The 25,165-nt window shown below is 35.3% G+C and overlaps 1 protein-coding gene across 1 annotated transcript in view; it reads left to right on the top strand.

Moving 5' to 3' along the window:
* The window catches only part of MnM (myomesin and myosin binding protein), a 227,392-nt gene that overhangs the window by 172,724 nt on the left and 29,503 nt on the right, over positions 1-25,165 (top strand). The window contains exons 9-10 of the mRNA XM_081743875.1: positions 14,703-14,875; positions 23,569-23,861. Coding sequence (XP_081600001.1) covers positions 14,703-14,875; positions 23,569-23,861 — 466 coding nt within the window. The remainder of the gene's footprint in view (positions 1-14,702; positions 14,876-23,568; positions 23,862-25,165) is intronic.

Raw genomic sequence — 25,165 nt, 5'->3', positions numbered from 1 at the left:
TTTTATAACCCAAGGCACATACGATATTGATTTACATACTACACTTACTTTATTATTACTTTTTGATGATTATTATTATTATGATTATTATTATTATTATTATTATTATTATTATTATTATTATTATTATGATTCCTGATTTTGAATTTTATACTTCCGTATTGCTCTATAAAGCTTACAATACAGTACTAATAACAATATTGTTGTCAAAATTAATGATATTATTACTCCAAAAATTACATACATGATATAGTCTGTTTTTAAATGTAGTTCTGGGATCGAAGTATCGACTTTCAATTTTAACAATTTCTCAGTTAAACTATTTAGCTCTTGCGTATGCAAGGTGAAATTTATTTGTCTCTCAGTCCAATTACCGATCAATTTAATATGTTTATTCTGAATCTGAATTATCCGTTTAGATGGAATGACCAGCTCTCCAATTATTATGTTATCAAATTTATCATAGTTTATGAAATTTGATTTAGTTCTAGTTTGATCAAGTTTTGTTGAAGTAATTTCTTGATGTACACCCACTTTTGTCATGTACGCTTCTTCAATAGAAGAATACATCACACCAGCGTGTGTATATCTGAATATCACATTCCCCAAAAATTTTTCAGAATTCTGCTGGCATCCTTCTAGAGAATTATTCAAAACGATATTGTTCAAACATTTCGATTCACGATCCATAGTTATGCTTTCACAAAAATATAGAAAACTTTTAAATTCGCATTTACTTTTATCCAATGAGTGAAATTTACCTTCAGCCAAATAGACTGCTTCCGGTAATTCATAAAATATTCTTGTATTATTTATTAAGTAGCCCATTGATGTTACGTCATACATTATTGAAATACTAGTATCATATATTATCGGAGTCTTTATTATTAAATCAACATTATTTTCTTCGTAATGGTATTTTACTAAATATACGCTAGACATTTGGTAAAACATTCCAATGTCTGACCTATAAATAGTATTTTTCAAAACATCATGAAAATTAATTAACTTTTTAACATCAGCATTAGATAATATATGATATGTTAACTCATTATTTAAAATGCTATTTACTATTTTATTTACTCTCTCCTGTACAAGATGAACAAACAAGTTTGCCATTATCTTGCGTTGGGATTGATGCAAATAACAGTATAGCTCCTGAATTTTATTTTTAAAATCTTGCAACACCTGTTGTACTTTTACGACTATCCCGTGGACTACTGTTATCTCATTATTAAATGATTCTTTTAGATTTTTAATTTCATTAGTTAATACATTCTCATGTTTATTTAACTTATCAATAGACTGAGATAATTGTTTATTATGGATTAAATTATACGTCGATAAACCAATGGACGACAATCCCAGTAACCACGAAAATATAAATCTTTTATTCCTGTGATTGTTATTACATCTCGTTCTACCATTTTCATATACAAAATGGCATGGCAATAAATTTACTATATTCTGTCTAAACTCTCTCTCTTTTACTGCATAATCATTTAAAATCTCGTATGCGTCAGTACATTTGTCGTGTACTGGCACTGATTCTTGAAAATTTAAATGCATTTTAACGGTCGTAAACACCATGTTCGTCGCATGAACAGCATAAGCATTCTGTGTCAATGCTAGTCCAATATCTGATAACGTTATTTGTTGATGTTCTTCTTCAGCTACCCCAATACTAATCAATAGTACTAGACAAACGACAATCTTGAACATGATGATAACTGTAACAATTAAAACTTAGAATTACTATTCTGAATTTACTTATTTATTTTAATTATTTCTATATCTCTTATTTATTTAATACTTATGTTTTCATTTATTTAGTTTACTTTGTATGTGTACCTTAGATTATTTTAACAAATTAAATATATTTACTAGATATCTCTCTAATTTAAAAAAAAATCTCTAATTTCCTAGTCACTTTATGCTCTGTAAACAATATACTTTTACCAGTTAAGGGATTTTTAGATGGAAATCAACATTTACTTTGATTTCGGGACACGGACTTTTGTTGATAAACAGCGGTCCAACTCGCTGTTTCACTGACAAAAACATGTTGTTTACAGATACCTAAAAAAAATATTAAACTTGTCTATTAAAACTTATTCGTGTTTTCGTAGTTGCAAAACTCTTTTTTTTTCCGTGATGTAGTCCTTTTGAAAAACTTTTTGGTTTTTCCCACGCGTTGTTTTTTTTTTCATTAGACATCACTGTCTAAATCCGACTCTTCCTCTGGTCTATCCGAATCTTCCTCATTTGCACTTACAAATGGTTTCAAACGTCTTATGTCAACTGAATCCGTCTTCTCTTGTCCTTTCTTAGTCTCATATCTCACTTTATATGAGTTATTATTCAACTTTTGCACTATTACTCCTCGAATGTTATATCGTTTTCCAAAACAAGCTGGAATGCCTGGTCTTGGCATTTCACGAATCCAAACTTTTTGTCCCACGTCGAAGTTTGGTTGAGAGAACTTCTTCTCAATTTGTTTCTTTTGGAATTTGAACCGCTTCTGCAAATTCTGATACGCGACCTTCCTCGCTTCCTTTACATTTCGTATTCGCTCATCGTTTTCTACATACTCACAAGGTATGTCCAGATCCTGTTCCAAGAACGTTCTGGGTTCACGCCCTGTAAGCAAATAGTATGGCGAGTGTTTTGTCCCGTCATGAATCTGTGTATTCATGGTAAACACAATTGAAGGTAAGATCTCGTCCCAGTTTGTAAACTCACGGTCTATATAGTGCTTCATAATTTGTTGAATAGACCCGATAGCTCTCTCCGATGTTCCAATATTATAGTGGGCATCTGTATTGGCAAAATTTAACCGCATACCAAACCGTTCAGCCATCTCTTCCATCACTCGGCTCCGGTGTGTGCTATGCCGGTCCATCGCTAGAATTTCAGGAATCCCATGTTTTGTAATTAATTCTTCAAAAATTGCTTCTGCTATAATTTCAGAAGTTATAGCAGGAACTGCTCTTGCAATTACGTATCGAGTAGCACTGTCAACGAATACAATAACATATTTATTCCTGTGATTTTTCGATCTTTTAAACGGCCCAATCTCATCCATAGTTACATGCTGGAATGGCATATAACTCGGGTATGTTTGCGGATGCAGTGGTGTCCTACCAGCTTTACGTTTCTGAATTTGGCAACTGATGCACTGGCTGACCTTCTCTTGGAAAAATCTTTTCATGTTTGGGAAATAGATGGATTTCAATGCTCGATTATAGCACTTCGTGTAGGAATAATGTCCTCCTCCGTATATCGAACAATGCAAGTTTTTGAAAACTTGTTCCCTCAAAGAAAAAGGAATGCATAATAGAAATTTCTTTCCATTAGCCATCTTTTGAGTTCTGAAAAGTTTTCCGTCCTTCATTTCATACCAGCGTGCCTGCTTTTCTGCTTTTTCATCTGCTTCTTCCGGATGTTCTATAGCCTTCATTATTGAACCGAAGAAAGGGTCTTTCCGTTGCAACTCAGCTACATCCACATCTTCGTCGAACGTGATGTTGACTTCAAGGTCTTCTGTCTTGACTGGTAACGCATCTAAATCGATATCTTCATCAGTTGGTTGGATGTTCGTGTTCCTTGATAATACATCGCTAGGATTTTTCTCTCCTGGACAATGTACTGGCGTGTACTGATACTGTGCCATCTCTAAACTGTACCGTAACAGTTTCGGCGATAATTTTGGCGTTGTTTGAAGATATTTTATACACCTGCAATCAGTGTATAGCTCAAATTCTTTATTGTACAAATAATAGTTAAATGCTTTAAAAGCACTCACTACGGCCAAAATTTCTAGTTCCACTATATGTCTTCGTGTTTCGTTTGGTCTCAATACTCTGCTATAATACGCTATAGGTGTCCACTCTCCATTCAATTGTTTCTGCATAAGTACAGCCCCTATTGATTTTGTAGATGCATCCGTATACACTCTAGTTTCCAGATTTTCACGGAAAGGTGCCAATAAAGGTGCACTCATTAACGCTTCCTTTAGTTTTTCAAAACTAAGTTGGTGTTCTTCCGTCGACACAAATTTATGGTTTTTTCTTAATAATTGTTGGAAATTAGATGTCATTTCCGCGTAGTTTTTACAAAACTTCCTCACATAATTAGTCAAACCAAGAAATGATTTCAACTCTTTCGCGCTTGTAGGTGGCTTACAAGCTTTTATTGCTTGAATCACTTTAGGACTGATTTCGTAACCAGCTTCGCTCACAATGTGACCTAAAGCCATTACCTTCTCTTCCATGAAGTGACATTTCTCTACTGATAACTTTCAACCATATTTCCTTAACCTTTGAAAAACTGAGTGTAACACAGATACCATTTTCTCCTGATTGTTTACATATAAAAATATATCATCCATGTAAAATGACACCGCCTCCGGATGAACGTTAGCTAATGTCATTGCCATGATTTTTGTATATATAGCGGGCGATTGAATGTAACCCATGGGTAATTTCGAGTATTGATACGCTCCTACGCCAGGAATATTGAATGCTGTATACTTCCTAGAATCCTTAGAAATTGATACCGTATGATAGGCACTCTTAATGTCCAACACACTAAAGAATTTGTGACCACCCATACATGTAAGAATTTGATGGATAGGCGGCAACGCCACGGAATGGAACCGTACGTGCCGATTCAGCAATCTACAGTCCAAACAGGCCCTAATCGATCCGTTTGGCTTCTTTACGAATAACATAGGTGAGTTATACGAGCTACTACTTTCCTCGATGATGTTTTGTTCGAGTAAAATGTTTATCTGTTCTTTAATTTTATCTTTCATAGCTATAGGTATTGGATACTGTTGACGTCGAAACGGAACTTCCGTTTCCAACTCTATCTTATGTTCTACTCCCTTGACTCTTCCTAATTCATTTTCTCGCCACGCAAAAACATCTGCGTAATCGTAGCACAATTTCTCTAATTTCTTTTTGATTTCTGGTTTAGTCTTATTGCCAAATTTTAACCGTGATTTATCGTAGTTTTTTCTCGCCTCTAACGCCTCTTCAATCTCATCCTCTGATAATCCTTCTTGTCTTAATTCCGATTCATTCATGCATGCTTCTGCATCTCCAATTTTTAAATTTTTCGTCAACATAATCGTCTTATTTGACGGATTGATTACTTCTAAACACCTATTTTCATTCGACAATATTACTCTAGGTACAAATATGTTATATTGAGACTCTAATAGTTTATCTGGCTCTAATAGAAATTCATTGTTCTCCCAAGAATTAACTAGGTTAACCTCGACAGTTGTCCTAGTTCTTGGTAACAACTTCACCCTATGACCAAGAACCCATTTTGGCTTTAAACTTGATTTTATACTAATTGCAACATTATCGGAAACTGTTCTGGTTTCCTGATCGTTCCTACAATGTTTAATTGGTTTCCCAAATCTTTGAACAATAATTTTACTAGTTCCATAATCAATTCTACAATTTTGTGTTTGCAAAAAATCATTCCCAATCAACATTTGATATGGGAAGTCTTTTATTATTCTAAAAACCTGATGAAACGTTTGATTTAAAATTTTGAACTTAATTATGGCTAATTTGTTAATTACCAGCGTGTTTTGCGTAATCCCTTTGATCTTAGTTTGTTGTGGGATTATTTTTGCACTCGGTGGCACTAATTTCTCGTTAATAATTGAAATTTGCGACCCACTATCGAGTAACGCCTTGATCTGTCTATCATCGATTTCTAATGGTAAATATACCATGTTGTTGTCTAAATTAACTGAGGCAATTATTTCTCTTATTCGGACATTTCGATTGCCTGTAAATGCGCCTCTCCCATTTACAGATGTGTTCCGTTTAAATTACTCGAGCTCGGTGTTTGATAGTAAGTAGTACCATTTACTTGTGCTGGTACCACTTGCACAAATCTCTGCTGATTCGGGTTTTCGAAATTATAAGACTGGTGACAACACGAATTCTGACAATTTCCTTGCCAGTTTCCTTGCTGACCACGTCCTCTATTGTTTCTCCAATAGTTTCCTCGATTACCACGCTTATTGTAATAACCATTATTACCTCTATTGTTGTTTTGACTTTTGTTACTATTACTGTGCCAATTCTTATTTTTATTTCCATTACCACGGTAATTATTTCGACAATTACCTCTATTCTGCTTATTATTCCTAAAATACTGATTTTTCCCTTGTTTTCTCGCGTTATTTTCTTGTTTCTCTTCGTCTTGTGTTTTTGCCGACAATGCTAGCTGTAATTTGTCTATTTTCTTTTCTAATTCCGCGATTTGTGTAATACTCGGAGGTTCTTGTTTGATCTTACTTTCTTCTTTATGTTTTCTTACAACCACGTGTTCTGAATCAGATCCACTCTCGTCATCTTCTACTTGCTCTCTAATTTTCTTTACAAGATCTTTGATTGTAACTTTTCCGGATTCCTTTTTCACACGCTTTGCCATTTTACACTTATTCTTTTCTATCTTCTGCAAATCCTCCACGAATTTGTCTAAGCTAGAGTATTCACGCGTTCCTACCTTTTCCATATAATATGGATGTAGACCTCCAACTATAATACCTATCTTCTTAATATCATTCATTTTTGAATCCAGTCGTTCACAAAGAACGAGCATGTCATAAACGTAATTAATTACAGCTTCGTCTTCATGCTGTAACCGCTCCTTAATTTTATCTTCAATGTCTATTGTTACATTAGATTTCGTAAACTCTTCTACTATTTCAGACTTCAACTCTTTATACTGTATTTCTGCCGTGTTTCTCCGTTTCAGGAACAAGTTAATCCATTGCCTCCCTACTCCTTTGAAAATATTGGGCAGTAATTCCTTTCGTTTGCTTTCGGCGATGCCTGCCTTTTGACAAGCATCGTCGAATTCATCGAAAAACGACACGATGTCACTATCGTTCTTAAGATCGAATTTAGGCAATTTATTAATATCTGCATAAAACGTAATGTTAGACGCCATCGTAAAATTCTTATTTTCACTATTTATTAATTTCGAATCTAAATTTATGATTGAAGGAAAGTCTTCCGATACAGATTTCGTCACCGGACTACTTGGGAAATTAAAAACTGGTTCTTTACTCAAAACAATTTTAGGACTCGCGACTTTATCGTGACTACAAGAAGTATTTTGTCTTTCCGGTGTCCTCACACCAAATAAATTCTTCACATCAATATTTATTCCCTTACTCGCTTTCTGTGCTCTAGTTAACACAGTTCTTTCATTCATTTAACTTAATACTTAATTCAACTTTAATTACGAAATGAGGGTGGGTGGTGAGGGTTAACGTATTACTTATTCTACTTGAGTCAATTGCCTTAGTCATTCGAGATCCGAACCATATCTCGTCTTTAAGTGGTGAACGATTATAATCCAAAATCTTAACATACTCAATTACTTAAATATAAACCGAACTTAACCATAACCTAATAAAATATATTCTTAACACTAAAATTATTCCGTTTCGGGATTCGAGTCATAGCTATTTTTACCATAAAACTGGTGCGACCTACTTTTAGCACTATTCGGGAATCGAACCAAAATATCTCCACCATAAAACTGCTCTAGGATCGCTACAAAAACCAGCATCTCTACCATAAACTACCCTAGGATCGTTACAAAAACCAGCATCTCCACCATAACAACCTTCCACCGTCGTGCCTATATAGCATGGGGATGAAATGTTAAATGACGGTCGAAGATCGCTGCTACTCACCATCTAGAATGAGTAGGTACAGGATGACGGAAAGAAACCACATTAATTAACTTTGATTTAAAACTTTGTATTTTCATTAAAGCTTGTGTATTATTGTGATTGATCGTCGACTGAATATAAACGCAAGATCACATATCTTTAAGCAGCTAGGAAGTTAACCACGATGAACTCGAACATAGCTGAGATACACGTACCTTTATACAACTGATGACTGGAACTGCTGTCGATGTTCTGGACGATCTCTATATTGCTGCCAATAGTCTAGAATGGTCGACTATTGTGTACCATTATCCACTATAATGGTCTGCTGAACTATTAGATCTCCTGATCTAATACTGGACTTAGAATCACAGAGAAGTAACTACTGTGACATGAGTAACTAAGTGAATACTCGATGTACGATGATCTCTTAGACTGAACTCTGAGACAAATGCTCTGATACTGGTCCTCTGAGACTGATCCCAATCTCTAAAAACTATAAGGTTTTATACGAAGATTCCAGACATCCTGGAATTCATTGTCGTCGACATTCTGTATATCTCAGCTATTGGTAAAACGTTGGTTTCACCCGAATTACATCGTGATCAAATTCTCAGACTTACAAATTTCTGCGAACTCAACGATTATATCACAGTCAAAGTGTGTCAATGTTACAATGTGACAATCTGATGACAATTCAAAAACATTACAAATACAAATTACAATATCTTACGAACTGACGACCAAGCGTCTAGCTGTATAACATTCATTACATACACACAACATTGATGTCAACACATAAACACACACACGTGTTTACGTTACGTGATAACATTTAGTTTCTTAACATTCAATTTATTAAATATACTTCCTTTACCAAAATAATATCTTTCTGAATAAAATCAATGACATGCCTCAACAATATATATATATATATATATATATATATATATATATATATATATATATATATATATATCAACATACGTGATATTTGTAATATAATATCATTATCATTTGCCCCATGAACCCCTTGATTCAACTGCTATTGCAACAAAGAAATATTTGTCAATAGATTGATATATCTATCCCTTTTCTCGACCTATCTGCTACGAATCCTGCTCGAGTATATGTATCTTGTACATTTGAGGAATCATAAGTGTCTGCACAGGCGAAATCCCAAACAAGCGCTTTTCCTTTTTTTCCCTGGCACTAACGTCATTCATTCAGGCCTCTTTCAGTCATTGCGGCTGCATCCATTTGGTTCTCTCACTGATGGAACGCCTGCTAAAATGTGAGATCCCAGAATGATATAATTTACACTGATGTGTCGTGAAATCCTGCCAGCACTGTTTTCACATGATCCTCTACTATCTACATGGACATTATATGTGCAGCAATGGTGTGGCTCGCGCGTAGAGCAGTGACTATTCAAAAATTTTCGTTAGATAGATATAAGTCCAAAGAAGGTGAAAGTAATACTTGAAGCCATGTACCGTCGTCAGATGTGACAGCAAGAAGTCTGGTTTTATCTTCGATGTTATCAGTAGATCTTAATAGTAAAGCTATATGATGCTTTATTATAGGTTCATCTCAGGCTGATTGCATATTTCTCCTTTTGAGTGCTGGGAGATCTAATCCTACTAAATTAGTCTATTTAGCCATGCAATTCTGCACATCTTGATCAGTATTTATGTCGACTTCCCACTCGAGTAGAGATCCTGTTGATTGCCGAGCACGAAGGCTGAGCAAAGAAAGACGGAATCGCAATATCTATGGCGTGACCAATCCCGAGACCTCCATTTTTAACTGGTAAAGAAGCTTGTAGCCATGCTTTGTCGTCTAAGGAACAGTTAAGAATGAATTCTAATCTGGATTTTAATTTTTCATCGAACTTCTTTAGTAAGTCATCCTCTCGACAACAAGGAGAACACCGGAGGAAGTACAATAGCCTTGGTATTGAAAATAATGCTTATAGCATATAATATGCAGAATGGGCTGAAACTTTGGCTAATCTGGAAAAGAATAAATCTAATTTAGAGATATTTTCTGGCAATTTTGTGCTCCATGCATCGGCCGAGATGGCAGTGCCTAAGAATTCAGCATTAAATGACGTTAGAAGCTGAATTCCTGGTGCTGATTCATTAAAGCTCTGACAGAGATTCTCAATTTGATCATTTGTGTCTCTCAGAAACTGACGTCTTGGAGTAACTAGAAAGAAGCCAAAGGTTGACGCATTAGTTCGAATATTGTTTAATGTGTGCAATACTGCATCCGTGTTTCCTGCTCTAGTTCCATCGTCCAAATACCAAATGTTCAGCTCTGTGTTAGTCATTTACAATAGGTTGGGGAGTGTAATCAAACAGAGCCGGGCCTGTTGTGCTCCGCGTTGCGACAAGATAATGTTTTCTCCTATAAAAAGGTTACTAGGTTGAGAGTAACATTGGTAAATGTATGTATAGAAGGTTGGAAAATTATTTTTGACGGGGAGGAACATAGCATCACGGTTGAGTTCATTAAAAGTATTTCGAAAATCAATTTCTAAAAATGGTTTCACTTGAGTGCGAGATGAATAATACATTCGTGCAGCATAGACGGCAGTATCGGCCCCAGATGGTATACAAATTACTAATTGATGTGGTGATAGATCGTTGATTAATGAGTGACACATTCGGAAACAAATAATCTTAGCTGACAATCGTCTCCATACATTTTCCGCAGCTATTGTTCTGATACCACCGCTTCTTTTCGTGAGGAATATAAGTGATGCACCAAAGAAAATCAGCCTGAACATGACAGTTACATTTCCAGATATAATTAAGTACAGTAGTTCACCTTCACATGTTTCAGAGATCAGACGCTCTTTTGATTCGAAGTCTTGACTTACAAGAGACATCACCCAAGTGAAGTTTGAAAAATGAAAACCATAATATGTAACATCTCATTTTAATAGTAAATTTTCCCCCAAAATCAATGGTATGCTTATTTTTGTTCTATAGCTAACCAGTATGAATTTAGGACTCTTCTAATGTGCACCAAACGTCCACTATTCGATCTTTCAAATTGGCAACACTCCTAATTTTCACCGCATGTTTTAAGATTCCAACTGGCGTTTGCAATTGTTGCCATGGCTCATGTTTTCTAAATTTATTACATATTTTTTAAGAGTTGTGATTTGTCAGTTCATGAATAGTGTTGGGATAAGCATCCAGCAATCTTTCTAAATTTTGAAGACTTGCAATGTAATTATTTATTTTAACGCAGAGTACATGAGGAACCTATGGACCTATGTGACGTAAAGAAATACAAATGAAATTATAACAAATTGGTGTTATAAGAACACAAAATTATCATGAAATGTAGCTTATATGTTGCACAAAAGACAAACAGTAATTTTTTTAAAAAAATAAATACAACTTTAAAGGAACAGCAGCAGAACAAAAAAAAAAAAAAAAAAAAAGAACACAGGTAACTTGTTTATAAAGAGGTGTAACTTAATCGAGTTCCCGATCAATACAGATTATTAATCTTACAAACATGAACCATCGACAACAATCGCTAGAAAACGAATGATTTTTTTGTGACTAGCTAAAATATTGCCATAGAAAATAAATAAATAAATAAATATACAATAAACAAATAAGTATAAATCAAAACAAAAGACCATTGATTTACACAACAATCATATTTCGTTTTCTTTTTTGAAGTGAATTTTCATTTCATTTCTAGTCTCATCTACTATCCATTACAAGCTACGTCTTCGGTTTACCTGAATGCAAAGTTGGAGTTGTTTCGTTGTGCGATGATTCATGTCAGTAAACGAGGTTTTGAAGGCAGGTTTAGGAAATAAATAATTATATTGTCTAGGAAATTAATAATTACATGGAAAGTCTTCAAAATTCAGAAATATTGCTGAATGCTTATCCCAGCACTATTCATGAACTGACAAATCACAACTCTTAAAAAATATGTAATAAATTTAGAAAACATGAGCCATGGCAACAATTGCAAAGCGCCAGTTGGAATCTTAAAACATGCGGTGAAAATTAGGAGTGTTGCCAATTTGAAAGATCGAATAGTGGACGTTTGGTGCACATTAGAAGAGTCCTAAATTCATACTGGTTAACTATAGAACAAAAATAAGCCTATCATTGCCTTTTGGGAAAAATTTACTATTAAAATGAGGTGTCACATGCTACGGTTTTCGTTTTTAAAAACTTCACTTTAATTCGAAATTGCGGATTTCAAGGTGGCTGCCGTCAAGGATACGCTTATCGTATTACTTCCCTCTAGGCATAATATGTATTACCGAAACCTTTATCCACTTATTATCATTAATACGCGGGTTAGAAGCGGAGGTAAGGGACTTAAGCACATAGTAAGTATAAACAATTAATATGCCTGTAACTTTTCCCCTAATTAGCGAATCTTAAAACTAACTTCACCATTGTCTTCCTGATTAAATTCTAGCCCGAAATTGTGTATCATATTACCCTACTCCTATTTTAAAAACTTGACCGTAATTCAAAATGGCGGATTTCAAGATGGCTGCGGTCAAGGTAATACGTACCGTACAACTTCTCTTAAGCCTTATATGTATCTACATGGTTGTTCTTTCGTTAACACTCCGTTTACAAAGGGTAGTAAGGGACTTCTGCAGTAATCTCTATTAACCACATCACAACCTTTAAAAATATCTATTCATCTATCTATCTATCTATCTATCTATCTATCTATCTATCTATCTATCTATCTATCTATCTATCTATCTATCTATCTATCTATCTATCTATCTATAAAATAGAAAACATGCACCATGGCAAAAATTTCTGTCATCACAAGTAATGAATACATGTCCTCTATCAGCAAAAATGAAATCGTTGAAATCGGAGCCGGACAATTGGGTGATGTCCCTTGTTAGTATCAATTTTTTTTTAGATTTGAGGGGCGTAGATTCCCTCAATTCCGCCAGCCAATCCACACTGAAAGGATTTCAGTGCTTTTAAAAATTCTGCAGATGATACTCTGAATACAGAAGTACAGGCTTCAGGAGGTTCTGGACTAGCAAATGAGTGGGAGTGTAAAGGATGTTTTTCTTACAGAAACATAATGTTTAAGATAATTACACATATACAGATTCCAGATGTTTGTGTAATTACGTAGTGAATTACACAAACATACTATAACATTATTCTTTCACTTTTGAACTATTAAAAGAAAGAAAAATGGGGATGGGATTGATAAGCATTTAAGGCTCAAATACATGACTCAGAAGTTGCTACAAAGAAGCCAGTGTGAGATTGTTTCTTGCAAATAAGATCAATTCAACTAGGCTTGTTATGTCACAAGTAGGTATCGCCAGGTTTTGCGCTAGCATATACATTTAATTCACTTGGTGTATTATTCGATGGATGTTGTACTTAGCAGCTTTGTAACTATTTGGTTAGAATACGACTCGGTTAGATTCCCAGTAATAGCTTTTGCGATTTGGATTGCACATTAAGCGGTAGATCCACATCTGATATACCTTAGGATTCGGGAGCCTCATTAACATTTTTCTCAAAGTAGTTCAGAAATAAATTAATAATATTATAATTTCTTTATTTAATTTTCTAGGGAACTCAAAATAATATTTACTAAACTAACCAAAATGTTTAAGATGGTCTTCGAACTTGCTAAGTTTGCCCCTTAAGCCAATGAAATTATAACTGAATTAAAGACATCCTTCAGCGATCGGAACAACGACACATGATGTTTAAGTGCATGAATATGTTAACATCATATCCTTAACGAAATCCAAACAATGATGTCCATCTGAAAATCCCGTGTCGTGGTATCCATGATTGTTGAGGACTCAGTTTTTCGACAGGTCCCTTCAAAATCATAGGACTTTTAGGGCTATTTGTAATATGTGTACTTTATTAATATTTGTATGCTTCTGACAAATACCTAAGTATAGTTAGTGATATGAAGGATATTCGTGATATTTCTTCTGTTCAAATCGTTCCCACATGAAGGATCATATTATAAAGCTATTTTAAACTCCGTAAGCTTACTTCTACTAGACATTTAACTAGCGATTGATCTTGGTGTACCTTCGTTTATTCTGTGATACCTCACCGACTATGCGTCTGTTGTACTACACTCTGTTGATTTTGAATGGTAAAGGTACAATTTTCTTTGTTCAGATGTTTTCTGTGGTGAAATACTGTTTCATAATCTATCTCTCTCTCTCTCTCTGTATATATATATATATATATATATATACGGATAGTATATCAAAAATATTAAAGTAGTAGTCTAAAATGAAGCTACAATAAATCTATGGCTCTTCCCTACGCTCACGCCCACTTTTTTAATTTTAATTATTTAGTTATCTATTTAAAGACAAGGGAGAACATCAGAAATATAGAAAGTCAGCGTCATAGCATTTGAGTAATGCTATTAGATGATTTTTTCAATACTCTTTAATATTGTACAGTACGTATAATGCACGATCGAAGAAATCGTGCCCATTCTCGTAAAGTGCACATCCCTTTTGACTTCATTAAATCCACAGTCATTTTTCTGATCTATAATAAGGAGTCTGGAATTTTCTAATTTATTTAATAGCATTATGCAACTATCATCTGCCTTGTGTCCCAATTTTTGATGCTCTTTGTTCCTTTTAAGTTATACGGTAAAATTGAAAAAAAAAAAGAGAATGAGAGTAGTGAAGATCAATAAATCAATACTGAAAAATAAGAAATTATAAGAATGTATACTGGTACAAGTTTGAAGAAATAATTCTTTGGTTAAGAACAAAGTGAAGAGATATCGTGAATGTTGCAATGAACCCCTGGTTCTATAGACCGTACAGTTGATTAGTTAATTAATTTTTTACTTCTGTTTGAAACATTTTATAATGTCTTATGTGCTTCAATTTTACGTTTCACCTGCAGTATCTTTCCATTAAAATTGTATTGTTTTATTCTATGTTTAATAGGTTGGTTGGAATGTTTGGTTGAAAGCTACAACGAGCCGTCAACTTACCGCCAAACTAACAGATTTAATTGAAGGCTCAGAATATAGGTTCAGGGTTAAGGCTGAAAATCCATATGGAATGAGTGATCCTGGTGAGGAATCGGAGGTGATATTCATTCCTGACCCCAAAAGGGGGTAAGTGTTCTCATACTTTTCTGTCCTTTCCTTGTTCTTTCAGTATCATACTAAAATTAGAACTGTTGTTTATTAGGAATATGACGTGCTGAATTCCGTGTAAAGTATTAGAATTATCTGTTTCTTATAAGGATTGTAGGCAAAGAAATTGAGAGTTTATACTCTAAACCTCGTTATATTCCAGATAACTATATTTCTGTTTAGAGTAGATAAAATATATGTCTATTTAGGAACTTTTCCTTAGAATTGCTATGAGTAACGTCTATACTTATGAAGCAAGAAGTATGGTATATAGTAATTGTATTAATTGATATGATAATTCTGCATGTATCTGTGATTGTTTTAATATCTTAACTTATTCGCCCCCGACGTTAGTAATTAATCTCTCCCCAGTAGCTAATTTTTGTTTAGCAATTGTACATTTACGTTGTTTTAGAATTATATATTGATTTCATATCAAATGTCTCTATGTGTGACATAATTGATGGAAGATCCTCAAATGGCGTCCGTGCCACATTTCATCAGTTTTTTATGTCATCTTGTAACAGTATTGTTCAGAAAATTAATAACATGAAGTACAAGACGCCCAACAGTGTCCACCGCGTGTGTAAAACAATCGAGGGTATTTACAAAAGATTCCAGCATGACTATTAACTATCGCGTCACTTGTAATAAGTCGTTCGTAGCATATAGTGTGTCAGTTTCATCTGCCTAGCTGGATAAGTTCGTTGGAGACAGTCATTTGAATCAATCAAAGAAAATTAGTGACTACCAGAAGCGTCGTGGATATTAAGAAATCAGGTAGCCCCTCGACTTCAGTATCAGAGAAAAAGAGGTGGCCACAGTGAAGGAAATATTTAAGTGAACCCCTTCAAAATCAACAAGATAAGCTGCAAGAGAGCAAAATAGTATTACACGCTATTTTGTAAACACAATTCGCCACAAAGAGTTACATTACAGACCATAGAAGCCTCGTTATGTCCAAAAGTCGTATCTAGGTTGTAATGACTTTGCATACACCTTATCATTGATATGCTCCCTAACCCTATCATAACACAACCAAGTATCCATATCAATAGCTCCATATCAACAAGGTTATAAATAGCCCACATTATCATATACAACATCCAGCAAATTTTACCTAGATAAACTGTTACGGAAACTCTTTGATTCATTTCTATACTCTTATTTTGATAGGTGCAATACAGCCAATATTAAACATCAACAAGAAAAAGAAAAGAACAGTAAACAAATTCAGTTCCTTTTCTTTAAAATTCATGCAACGCATGTGTTTAGTTCTTAGCGCTTTCAGCCTCTAACCGTACAACATTCTCTTCCCCTTTTTAAAAAGTATATAGATATATATTACACAGGTGAATAACGTTCAGGCTGCCTTCGTTCTCGACTAGAATGTCTTAATACTGGTTTCAGGCTTGCTCTTTGGAACGTTTTCGTCGTTGAGAATAATCCATCAATTCAGCAGCGTGTCAATTTCGAGTTACTCTCTCTGATCTCTTCTGCGAAGGTATGTTTCTGAACCTACTGTTGACGATAGCAGATTTCTTCTCGTCCGCGAAGGGGTTCCTAATTGTCTTTGGTACATTATCAAAAGATTCCAGTTGGCAATCCATAAATCTTAATTGATGTCTATGAACACATCTAATTCTGTTCTGAACTCTTCCCTCATAAATACATCTTCTCAAACAACGATTAATCGTACCTCGCAAATATTTATTAAAATGGTGTGGTAAATTTAACACCTAGACAGCTTGACCTTCTTGAAATTTGTTATCACAATATTCTAGTAACGAATGTTCGACCGAGTCCCTGTGACAAGATTTGTTACTGATATTATACTTATATCTTTTCTCGAATGGAAACATTAAAACAGCTGGTGAATTCTTCAATTTGCTTGATCTCGTAAATCATAAACCATACAATATTTAATAGATCAATTGATTAAGCTGTCGGTTTGTGCATGACCAGGAACCCAGATCCAATAATTTCTTTTGATCATACCCTTTCTAATTGAACAGCTCTTTCCGCCAATCCGTTGCTTTGCGGATGCCAAGGCGACTCGTCTGTAAATTGTTGACTAGCAAAGGGGGGCCCATTATCTGAAACTATCACTTGTGGCCAGTCAAATCTAGCGGAACAAGTATTTAACTTTTCGATAGTGTCCTAAGCAGATATTTGGTTCATTTGCCAAATGTCAACCCACTGGGTAAAAGCATCCACTAATAGAAGAAATTTAGATCCTGCTGTTTTGAAGAAATCGATATGTACTCATCGCCATGGTTTACTCGGAGTTATCCATGCATAATAACGATTTTGGGGAATTCGATTATGCATCGCTTGACATGGAGTGCATTTTACAACAGATTCACAATATCCCTTTCCTTAATGAGCTTGGAACGACTAGCTTGTTTCCCCTAAAAGGACAGTTTTGTTCGATATGTAGTTCATGTTGTCGACTACTGTACTGTACGCTTGCAATTCACTTCTTATGTCAATCTTTTCAAGTTGTTTAGGCCATCCACGTAATATCTAGTTCATGACTTGTGACATAACTCTACGGCTGTTTCCCTCATAATTACCTCATATAACGGGGGTTCCATAGCGGCAAGATTATTTAGATATTCTTCGGCTACTTGCCAATCACCTATTTGTTCTACTACTGGCAAACTTCATAAGCAGTCCGCAACTTCCACATGTTTGCTGTAGGAAATTTTATAATCGTAATTTAGCAACATTAGTGCCTATCTCTGTAATCGAGGAGACGCTAAAGTAGGAATATTGGTTTTCTCGTCGAAAATTAATTTTGCAGGAAAGGAATCCGTGCATATCACAAATGGACGCCCAAAGAGAAATTAATGAAACTTCCGTTTCTCTTCTTGGATCAATCGTAAATTCTCCTTCATGCTTATCTATCCAATATCATATTACTTTTCTGCTTAACAACAGAAACAAATTAGGCAATTGTATAGACATGTTGGGTACGTTCTTATGAAAACAATTGAGCATTTCAAGGTAAGACTTCAACTGTTTTGCATCCTTAGGAGTCTGGCATTTCAAAATTACTTTTTCGTACTTCTGTAGTGGACGTATTTATTCCCTCTGCAGATATTGTGTAACCCAGATACTCAATTGTTGATTGCGAAATTAGCATTTGTCAAACCTCACTTTAACATTATATGATTGTAATCTTTCTAAAACGTAAATAGTGTGTTGCAAACAATCCTTCTTATCTAAATATCATCTATGAAAGCGAAAACAAACGGCACATTCTGCAATACCTGATCTATAACCTTCTGAAATATATGTGGACTGCACGTGAGCCCAAATTGTAATCGTTGAGGCTGATAAAGTCCCCATGGCGTTGTTACCTTTAGCAAAGGTTTGGATCGCTCATCAACTAAAATTTGCTGATACGCCATTCTTAGATCCAGAACAGTAAAAACCACCAAGCCTTGTAATTGATTTAAAAAGTCTTCCGGTGTAGGAAGTGGATACACCATGTTTTCAAGAACCTTGTTTAGTGTCACCTTATAATCCACACACAAGCGTAATTCACCTGTTTCCTTCCTCACGATAACCATATGTGTAGCCCAATCAGAACACGACGCCGGTTTCCACATCTTCTGTGGTACTAATTTATCTACATCACGTTTGACTTGTGGCCATACTATACTATATGGTATTTGATAATGCTTCTTAAAAATTTGAATAGCGTCCGCTCTGACAGGAATGTGACAAGCATATCCTGTTTTAGACTTGTTAACTTCCTCTGAAAATACACTAGCATATTTTTGTTTCAAAACCTCGCTTATATTTTTTAACAACACTATTAATAATTCGGCGTTCCAACAATTCATTACCTTGAAATATTTGTCTCCATGCTGGAAACAAAACATGTATCCAAGGACGCCCTAGTATAGCATGTGATAATTTATTGTCTACCAGTACCATCTTCAACCATCCAGCAAATGATTTGAACTCAACGCAAGCATTTATTTCACCCAGGATTTTTAAAGACGTACCTTCGGCTGCTCGTAAATCAGTGCTTGTGTAGTCATTATGACAATTATACAAATACTGTTCATAGAGTTTAATTTGCAGGACTGTAGCTGCTGCTCCTGTATCCAGTTCAAAAGGAATGTACATCTTATTACATAACAACTTGAGGCAGCGTATTTTATTTCTCGGTGCTGACTGTGGAGACACCAATTTAGTTAAATAAGTGATCATAATTACTGCATGGTCTCACTAAAACTAGTCGCCAGTTGTAACGACTTCGCATACATCTTATCATTGACATGCTCCGTAACCCTATCATAACACAACCAAGTATCCATATCAGTAGCTTCATATCTACAAGCTTATAAATAACCCACATTATCTTATACAACAGCCAGCAAATTCTACCTAGATAAACTGTTACGGAAACTCTTCGATTGATTCCTGTAATTTTATTTTGAACAGCAAAAAACAGCAAACAAATTCAGTCCTTTTCTTTTTCAATTCATGCAATGCATGTGCTTAATTCTTAGCGCTTCCGGCTTCTAACCGTACACAGGTGATTGCGATAGTCGTGTTGGATTTTGTGAAATGTTGCTAACATGGCATGAGGATCATCGACACATGTCTTTAAAAAGTTCTGTGGAGTGATAAAGCTGTGTTTCATGTAGGGGGTTCGCTAAATCATCTTAATAGCCATTATTGGGCAGAAGGCGATTCCAAAGAAACCGTTGAAAAATAAAGGGTAAGCAGAATGTGACAGTGTGGTGTGGATTCTCGTATTATTTGAGCATATCTGTTGAGAGACACTATGAACACTGAGTGATATATGGAAATGTTGTACAACCTACAATTCTTGAATGGGATGAGTCACATGAACTTTTATTTATGCAAGACGGAGCTCCTTTTCATTACGCCTTGCTTGTAAGACATTGCTTGATGAATGCTTCAGAAGACGCTGGATAGATTGCCGTGTTCCCACAGAATGGACAGCGCAATGTCCAAACCTCACCCCAGGCGATTTATTTTCATGGCGGAGGAAGGGAGCGCTAAGGAAGAAGTGTGTCGAAAGCAATGCACAAACTCTTGGCGAAATTGAGAACAAGATCCGAGAGGCCATAAGTCGTATTCCTGTTGCGATCTTGAGGAAGGTCGTAGCAAACTTACCTGTTCGTTTGAGACAGTGTCTAGAAGGAACTGAAACACAAATTGAGTTGTAACTTTTGGAAAGATAACCGTATACATATGCGTGCAAAAAATGAGTTCATACCTACAATATTTTAGGAGCGATCATTCAACATTTCAATTTTATTTCTGTTAAAATTTGTATTACACAAACATGTCAATATCTTTATATAAGTGGGGGGGCACAGTTGTTCAGTGGTAAAAAGGTCTTATCTGTGATGCGTGGGGTCCCTGGTTCAATCCCTGGCCAAATAATTTTGTGGTGGAGAACATCGTGCCCGTAGGTTTCTTCGGGGTACTCTCGCTTCGTAATTCGACCAATTCTTTCATCATCATTCATTTGCCTTAATTATCCGTGTCCTTCAGTCTAACGAATATAATTATGGGACGTTAAACTCAAAGATTCTATTTCATTTTTTTCTTCTTGTAGTTCTAACACTATTGTTGTGCCTTGAACAATGGACTATATTTTTTTCTTGTTGCAACATTGTACTTGGTTATTCTTTAGTTTGAGCATTGACTAAATAACCCATCAATCACCTGATCTGCTATTTTGAGGTTACCTTTGCAGTGCCCCTACACCAACCCAATTATACATTATTGCAATCTACGATTAAAATTAATTAATATTATTTTAAACTTTGATCGACATTTTGTTCTCGATTATTGAACGTGTTCTGCATTTACTCACAAGTTCTCAGCTATTCATAACACCGAACTGAAGCATTTATATACCCAGGATGGCCTTAGAAACAACACCGACAACGTTTGCGAAGTGGTTCCTGATACCAAGATAAAACAAAGTATAGACCAACCTGCGTGCACAAATGATTCGTTTCGGAGTTATTGGCTACCGGGATCTTGAAAACAATAACTCTAAATGTCCATAGCTCCAGTACTATAGGAACTACCGTAGTAGGATCAAGACTTCACTTAGGAACTAATACGTGCGCTATCCATAAACAAATATTTCAGAACCCTAAGGTACTCATGCAACAATTTTTATAGAGGGAGTTTGGGTACGGACATAATTAGAAGTACTCACCAACTACCTCTATAAAAATTGTTTTCTTAAGTATCATAGGATTCTGAAACTTAGATATTTAGATAGGGGACATAGTAGTTCCTAAGCGAAGTCTTCACCCAACTAGGATAGGTCCCACAATTTTTGGAGCTATGGACCTTTAAAATTCAATTTTTTCATGTTTTCGGTAGCCTATAACTCCGAAAGGAAGCATTTGTTCATCAAGATTAGTCTATACTTTTTGTCTTACCTTTACGTCAGGAATGACCTAAACGTTGTCTGTGTTGTTTTGAAACACGTTTCAAATGTAAATGGTTGAAATTCTTAAAATCGGACAGGAGTTTTGGCATTTCACTGTTAGTTGCCCCAATGGAAATTGAATAAACAACATTGTCAATTATAGTGTTGAAATAGAAGCATTAGTTCTCAAAGTAATTGGGCAGAAATCAAGCAAAAATTACGTCATAGTGAACAAGAAAGAATAGTACATATTTCGGTTGCATTCACCAACAATGTGACGTGCTAGGGCGGGCGAGATAGATGGATGAAAATTTGTAATGAGTTGAAAGTTGTTTGAAAATCGTTTGAGATTCGAAATATGTAATGCAGTTAAGCCACATATTATATTGTTGCTTAGAAAGTTTAGTGGACAATCTACACGTTACTGAGAATAAATTTGCGTGCCTCATAAGCGCTTTCAGATATAATACTACTGCCGCATGTGTTCAAGTTGGTATCTCTCCTGCTAGTAGTACATATAGATACGGTGTCCTACACTACCACACATATGCCTCAGTGTTTCAGATGTTATTGCTCTACACATGTGTCTTATATTCTCCTTCAGGTGATTCACAGTTCGAGTCTAGTTTGATAAACGAGTGACTTCATACATTTGCACAAGTAAACGTCTAGTGGCGTTAGGTCAGGTGACCTGACTGGACATTCCACAGGACCCCTGCGAAAATCCATTGATCAGGAAGCATCTTGTTTAGCCACTGTTGTAATGTACGGCTGTAATATGACAGTGCTCCATGTGCTGGAAATAAACGCCTCAATGCCAAGACCATGTCATCCAGATACGGCTACAGTATCGAATTAAATGATTTAGATAGTTTTTGATGTTAACCTATCAGGAAGGATGATGGGGAATAATAAAACATTACCTTGTATTGTACACCACACATTCACTCGAGGACCAGTTTAATGGTGAGCTTTCATAACTATGTAGAGGTTATGAGAGTACACAGCCTAGTGTTTGGTGACTGTACCGTTATGATGGAAAGTGGCATCATCGCTGGATACAATGTCACCCTCTAGATTATTGTTCTGTGTTCGTGTCTTCTCAAACCATTCACGTAACTTGTTAGTCTGTCCGCCACTTGAATGTGGTTTTGTATCGTACCAGGGGTATGGGATGAGTTGGTGTGTTTATGCTAGCTAATTTGGATGACACCTGTCATATTGTGCCACTAGTTCCCGTTAACTCATTGCACCGAGGACAGAGGTGACATCATTTTTATTCTAGAGGGTGCTACAAAAGTAGAAAAAATGCAAGCTAACCTAATACTCTATGTTTGTATCGAATACAAATTCAGGCTGTCGCTACATAAATTGTTGACAAATTAAATTTTTGACCCTTAACCGCAAGTGACCTCTTGGTATCACCGGTCTACAATTTGACTGATAGGCATACGTTTTGATGTGAAATGGAGTGGCGAAAACATCTTGTTTCTATCTATCATAGTTCTCAAGACAGCGAAGGTATTCCAGACAGACAGGACAATAACTATTGCGTCCTGGAGGAATCACTAATCAAAAAATAAATAAATTTATAGATTATAGTTATAGAAATGCGAAAATACGTACTTTGGATATCAGTACAATATTTCTTGCTTAGCGGCATTCCAGTACAAGGGAGTAGTACCCATAATAAGAGTATGAGACTTTTAATGTTGGTATTAGTTAAAGTAATACTATTATTAGTAGTACGTAGCAAGAGGGGTAATAGTTGCAATAATACATAGCAATAACTGCATTGTTTTCACGATATCATGGATGCTTTTCTTCTGAACCAATTTTGAATTTGTTTTGAATTTCATCCCCTCTATTTCCGCCGCCTCTGCACCCCAAGGTGCTAATGATTGCAACCAAGATTAGTGGTATTCTTGTTTGTTCCCTACAGCATAATTTGTATTGTTTCCGTACGATTATTGCGTAAACTAATGGTTATATAGTAATACTATGACTTGTAGCGTTGCTTTTTCAATTACCATTGGGGGGACTACCAATTTGGAGTCAAAATTCCTGATCCGATTTTTAAAAGATCTAAACTTCAAATTGAAAACGTAGCATTTCCAACAACTTTGCTCTCTTTACATTTTTTCGTATTCTTTTGAAGTTAGCCTATGACATGGATCTTTTACACCCTCCTTGAACATGCTTTCATGTTATGTAATTTCATTTCCAGGATTTTTGAGCGTCCATCCCGTGTCCCTGAACCAGAAATAGCAACGGATGAATGGTTGGAAGAAAGGAGAAGGAGACGAAGAGAAATGGAACTAGAATTAGGAATGGTTGTTGAAGACAAGAAACCGAATGACGAAGGAACAGTGAACACGAAACCTAATACAGAAAAATCAGATCACGGGGAAGTTTTATCAGAAAATACCACGTTGCATCCAACCAATGATGAAGAAATGCAGCATGGAGACTCGGAACTTATGTTAGTTCTATTGCCACACAGCAAGAAGAGGACAAAAGGTTTGTTATTTACAAGATTTTTTGCGTAACAATCAACTATACTTCTGATCAATTTAATATATGGAAACTGAAATTCATAGCATTAACTATTCAAGTGTATTAAATAATGATGTTACAGTCGCCAGCAAAAATGGATATTCTTAGTAGTACTTGTGTGAATGGATTAAAATATATTTAAATTAATACTTAAAATTGGGAATGGGTCGACGTACACGTATGAAGAAATGAAAGTGCATGGGTCAAGACATCCTTGTCGCAAATTGGAAGAATGGTCCAATGCAATTCTAACAAAAAGTCGTAAGAGTGTTCCGACGCACCGTAGGTAAAGATAATCATCTCAAAAAACCTTCTGGCAATTCGTTTTGGTACCCAAATCTCTCTACATAAAAGAAGGAGTTTTCAGTGATTGATTTACTAGGGTAAACTGTTGAAGCTAGAAACTTGAAGTTTGGGCAGTGTAAAGAATTTGTGATGTAAATACCACTATGAAATTACTTATAGAAATTCGATGTGGAAGAGGTAATGGAGGTTGCAATTATTACGATAAAATGTCTATACATCGTTATCACGTAATTTCATTAACACACATATACAAACCAAGCTAATTTAAAACTATTAAATAATTAATTTGTATTTAAAATAGTGTAGTTTATATTTGGTATTCATTTCTCAAATATTTGGTTATTTAGAAGATGTTTATTGTAATTTGAAATTAAATTATAAAACCACATATGCACCATTTTGTTTGGTGACTTTATCTCATTTTTCCAGCACCACTATAATCCCGTCATTATAGAACTTCTGTGATTTCTGATCAAGTATATTTTACAAACCTCTTTCGAAGCTAACTTAATTGTATTCATTGAGTTCTACAGAGGCTAAAACAAGTAATAGTCTGAGGTGGCAGGTCCTGTCTATACTATGAATGCATTAAAATCTCCCAGCCAAATTTTCGTAACTTCTGAATGGTCTGTTTTTGGTCTGGTATTATCAGCGTGGTATACGACCTGTTTTCTACCTACAAGTTTTTCTGCCGTTTCTTTTAAATTGCCAGGTGCACTCGCTCTAATCGTCAACAATCGTCGTCAACTCCATTTTTCTCTCTTATGTATTTAGAAACAATAGGAAGACTAAAGAACTATTGGATTTCGATTCACTTCAACTATTATTTCATTCCGTAACAACACATATATGATTTGTTCCTAATGCACGTTCGTCACAGTTCTCTCGAAATCTTTTACGTGAATATAACGAATATGCGATGAACACACATCTCTAACTTCCTATTCATACTGCTAGACGAA

The sequence above is a fragment of the Thermobia domestica genome, chromosome 17 (genome assembly GCF_964235325.1).
Source record: "Thermobia domestica chromosome 17, izTheDome1.hap1.1, whole genome shotgun sequence".
Classification (NCBI taxonomy): Eukaryota; Metazoa; Arthropoda; class Insecta; order Zygentoma; family Lepismatidae; genus Thermobia; species Thermobia domestica.
The sequence above is the reverse complement of the archived record's forward strand: the minus strand, read 5'-3'. Positions and strand labels throughout refer to the sequence as shown.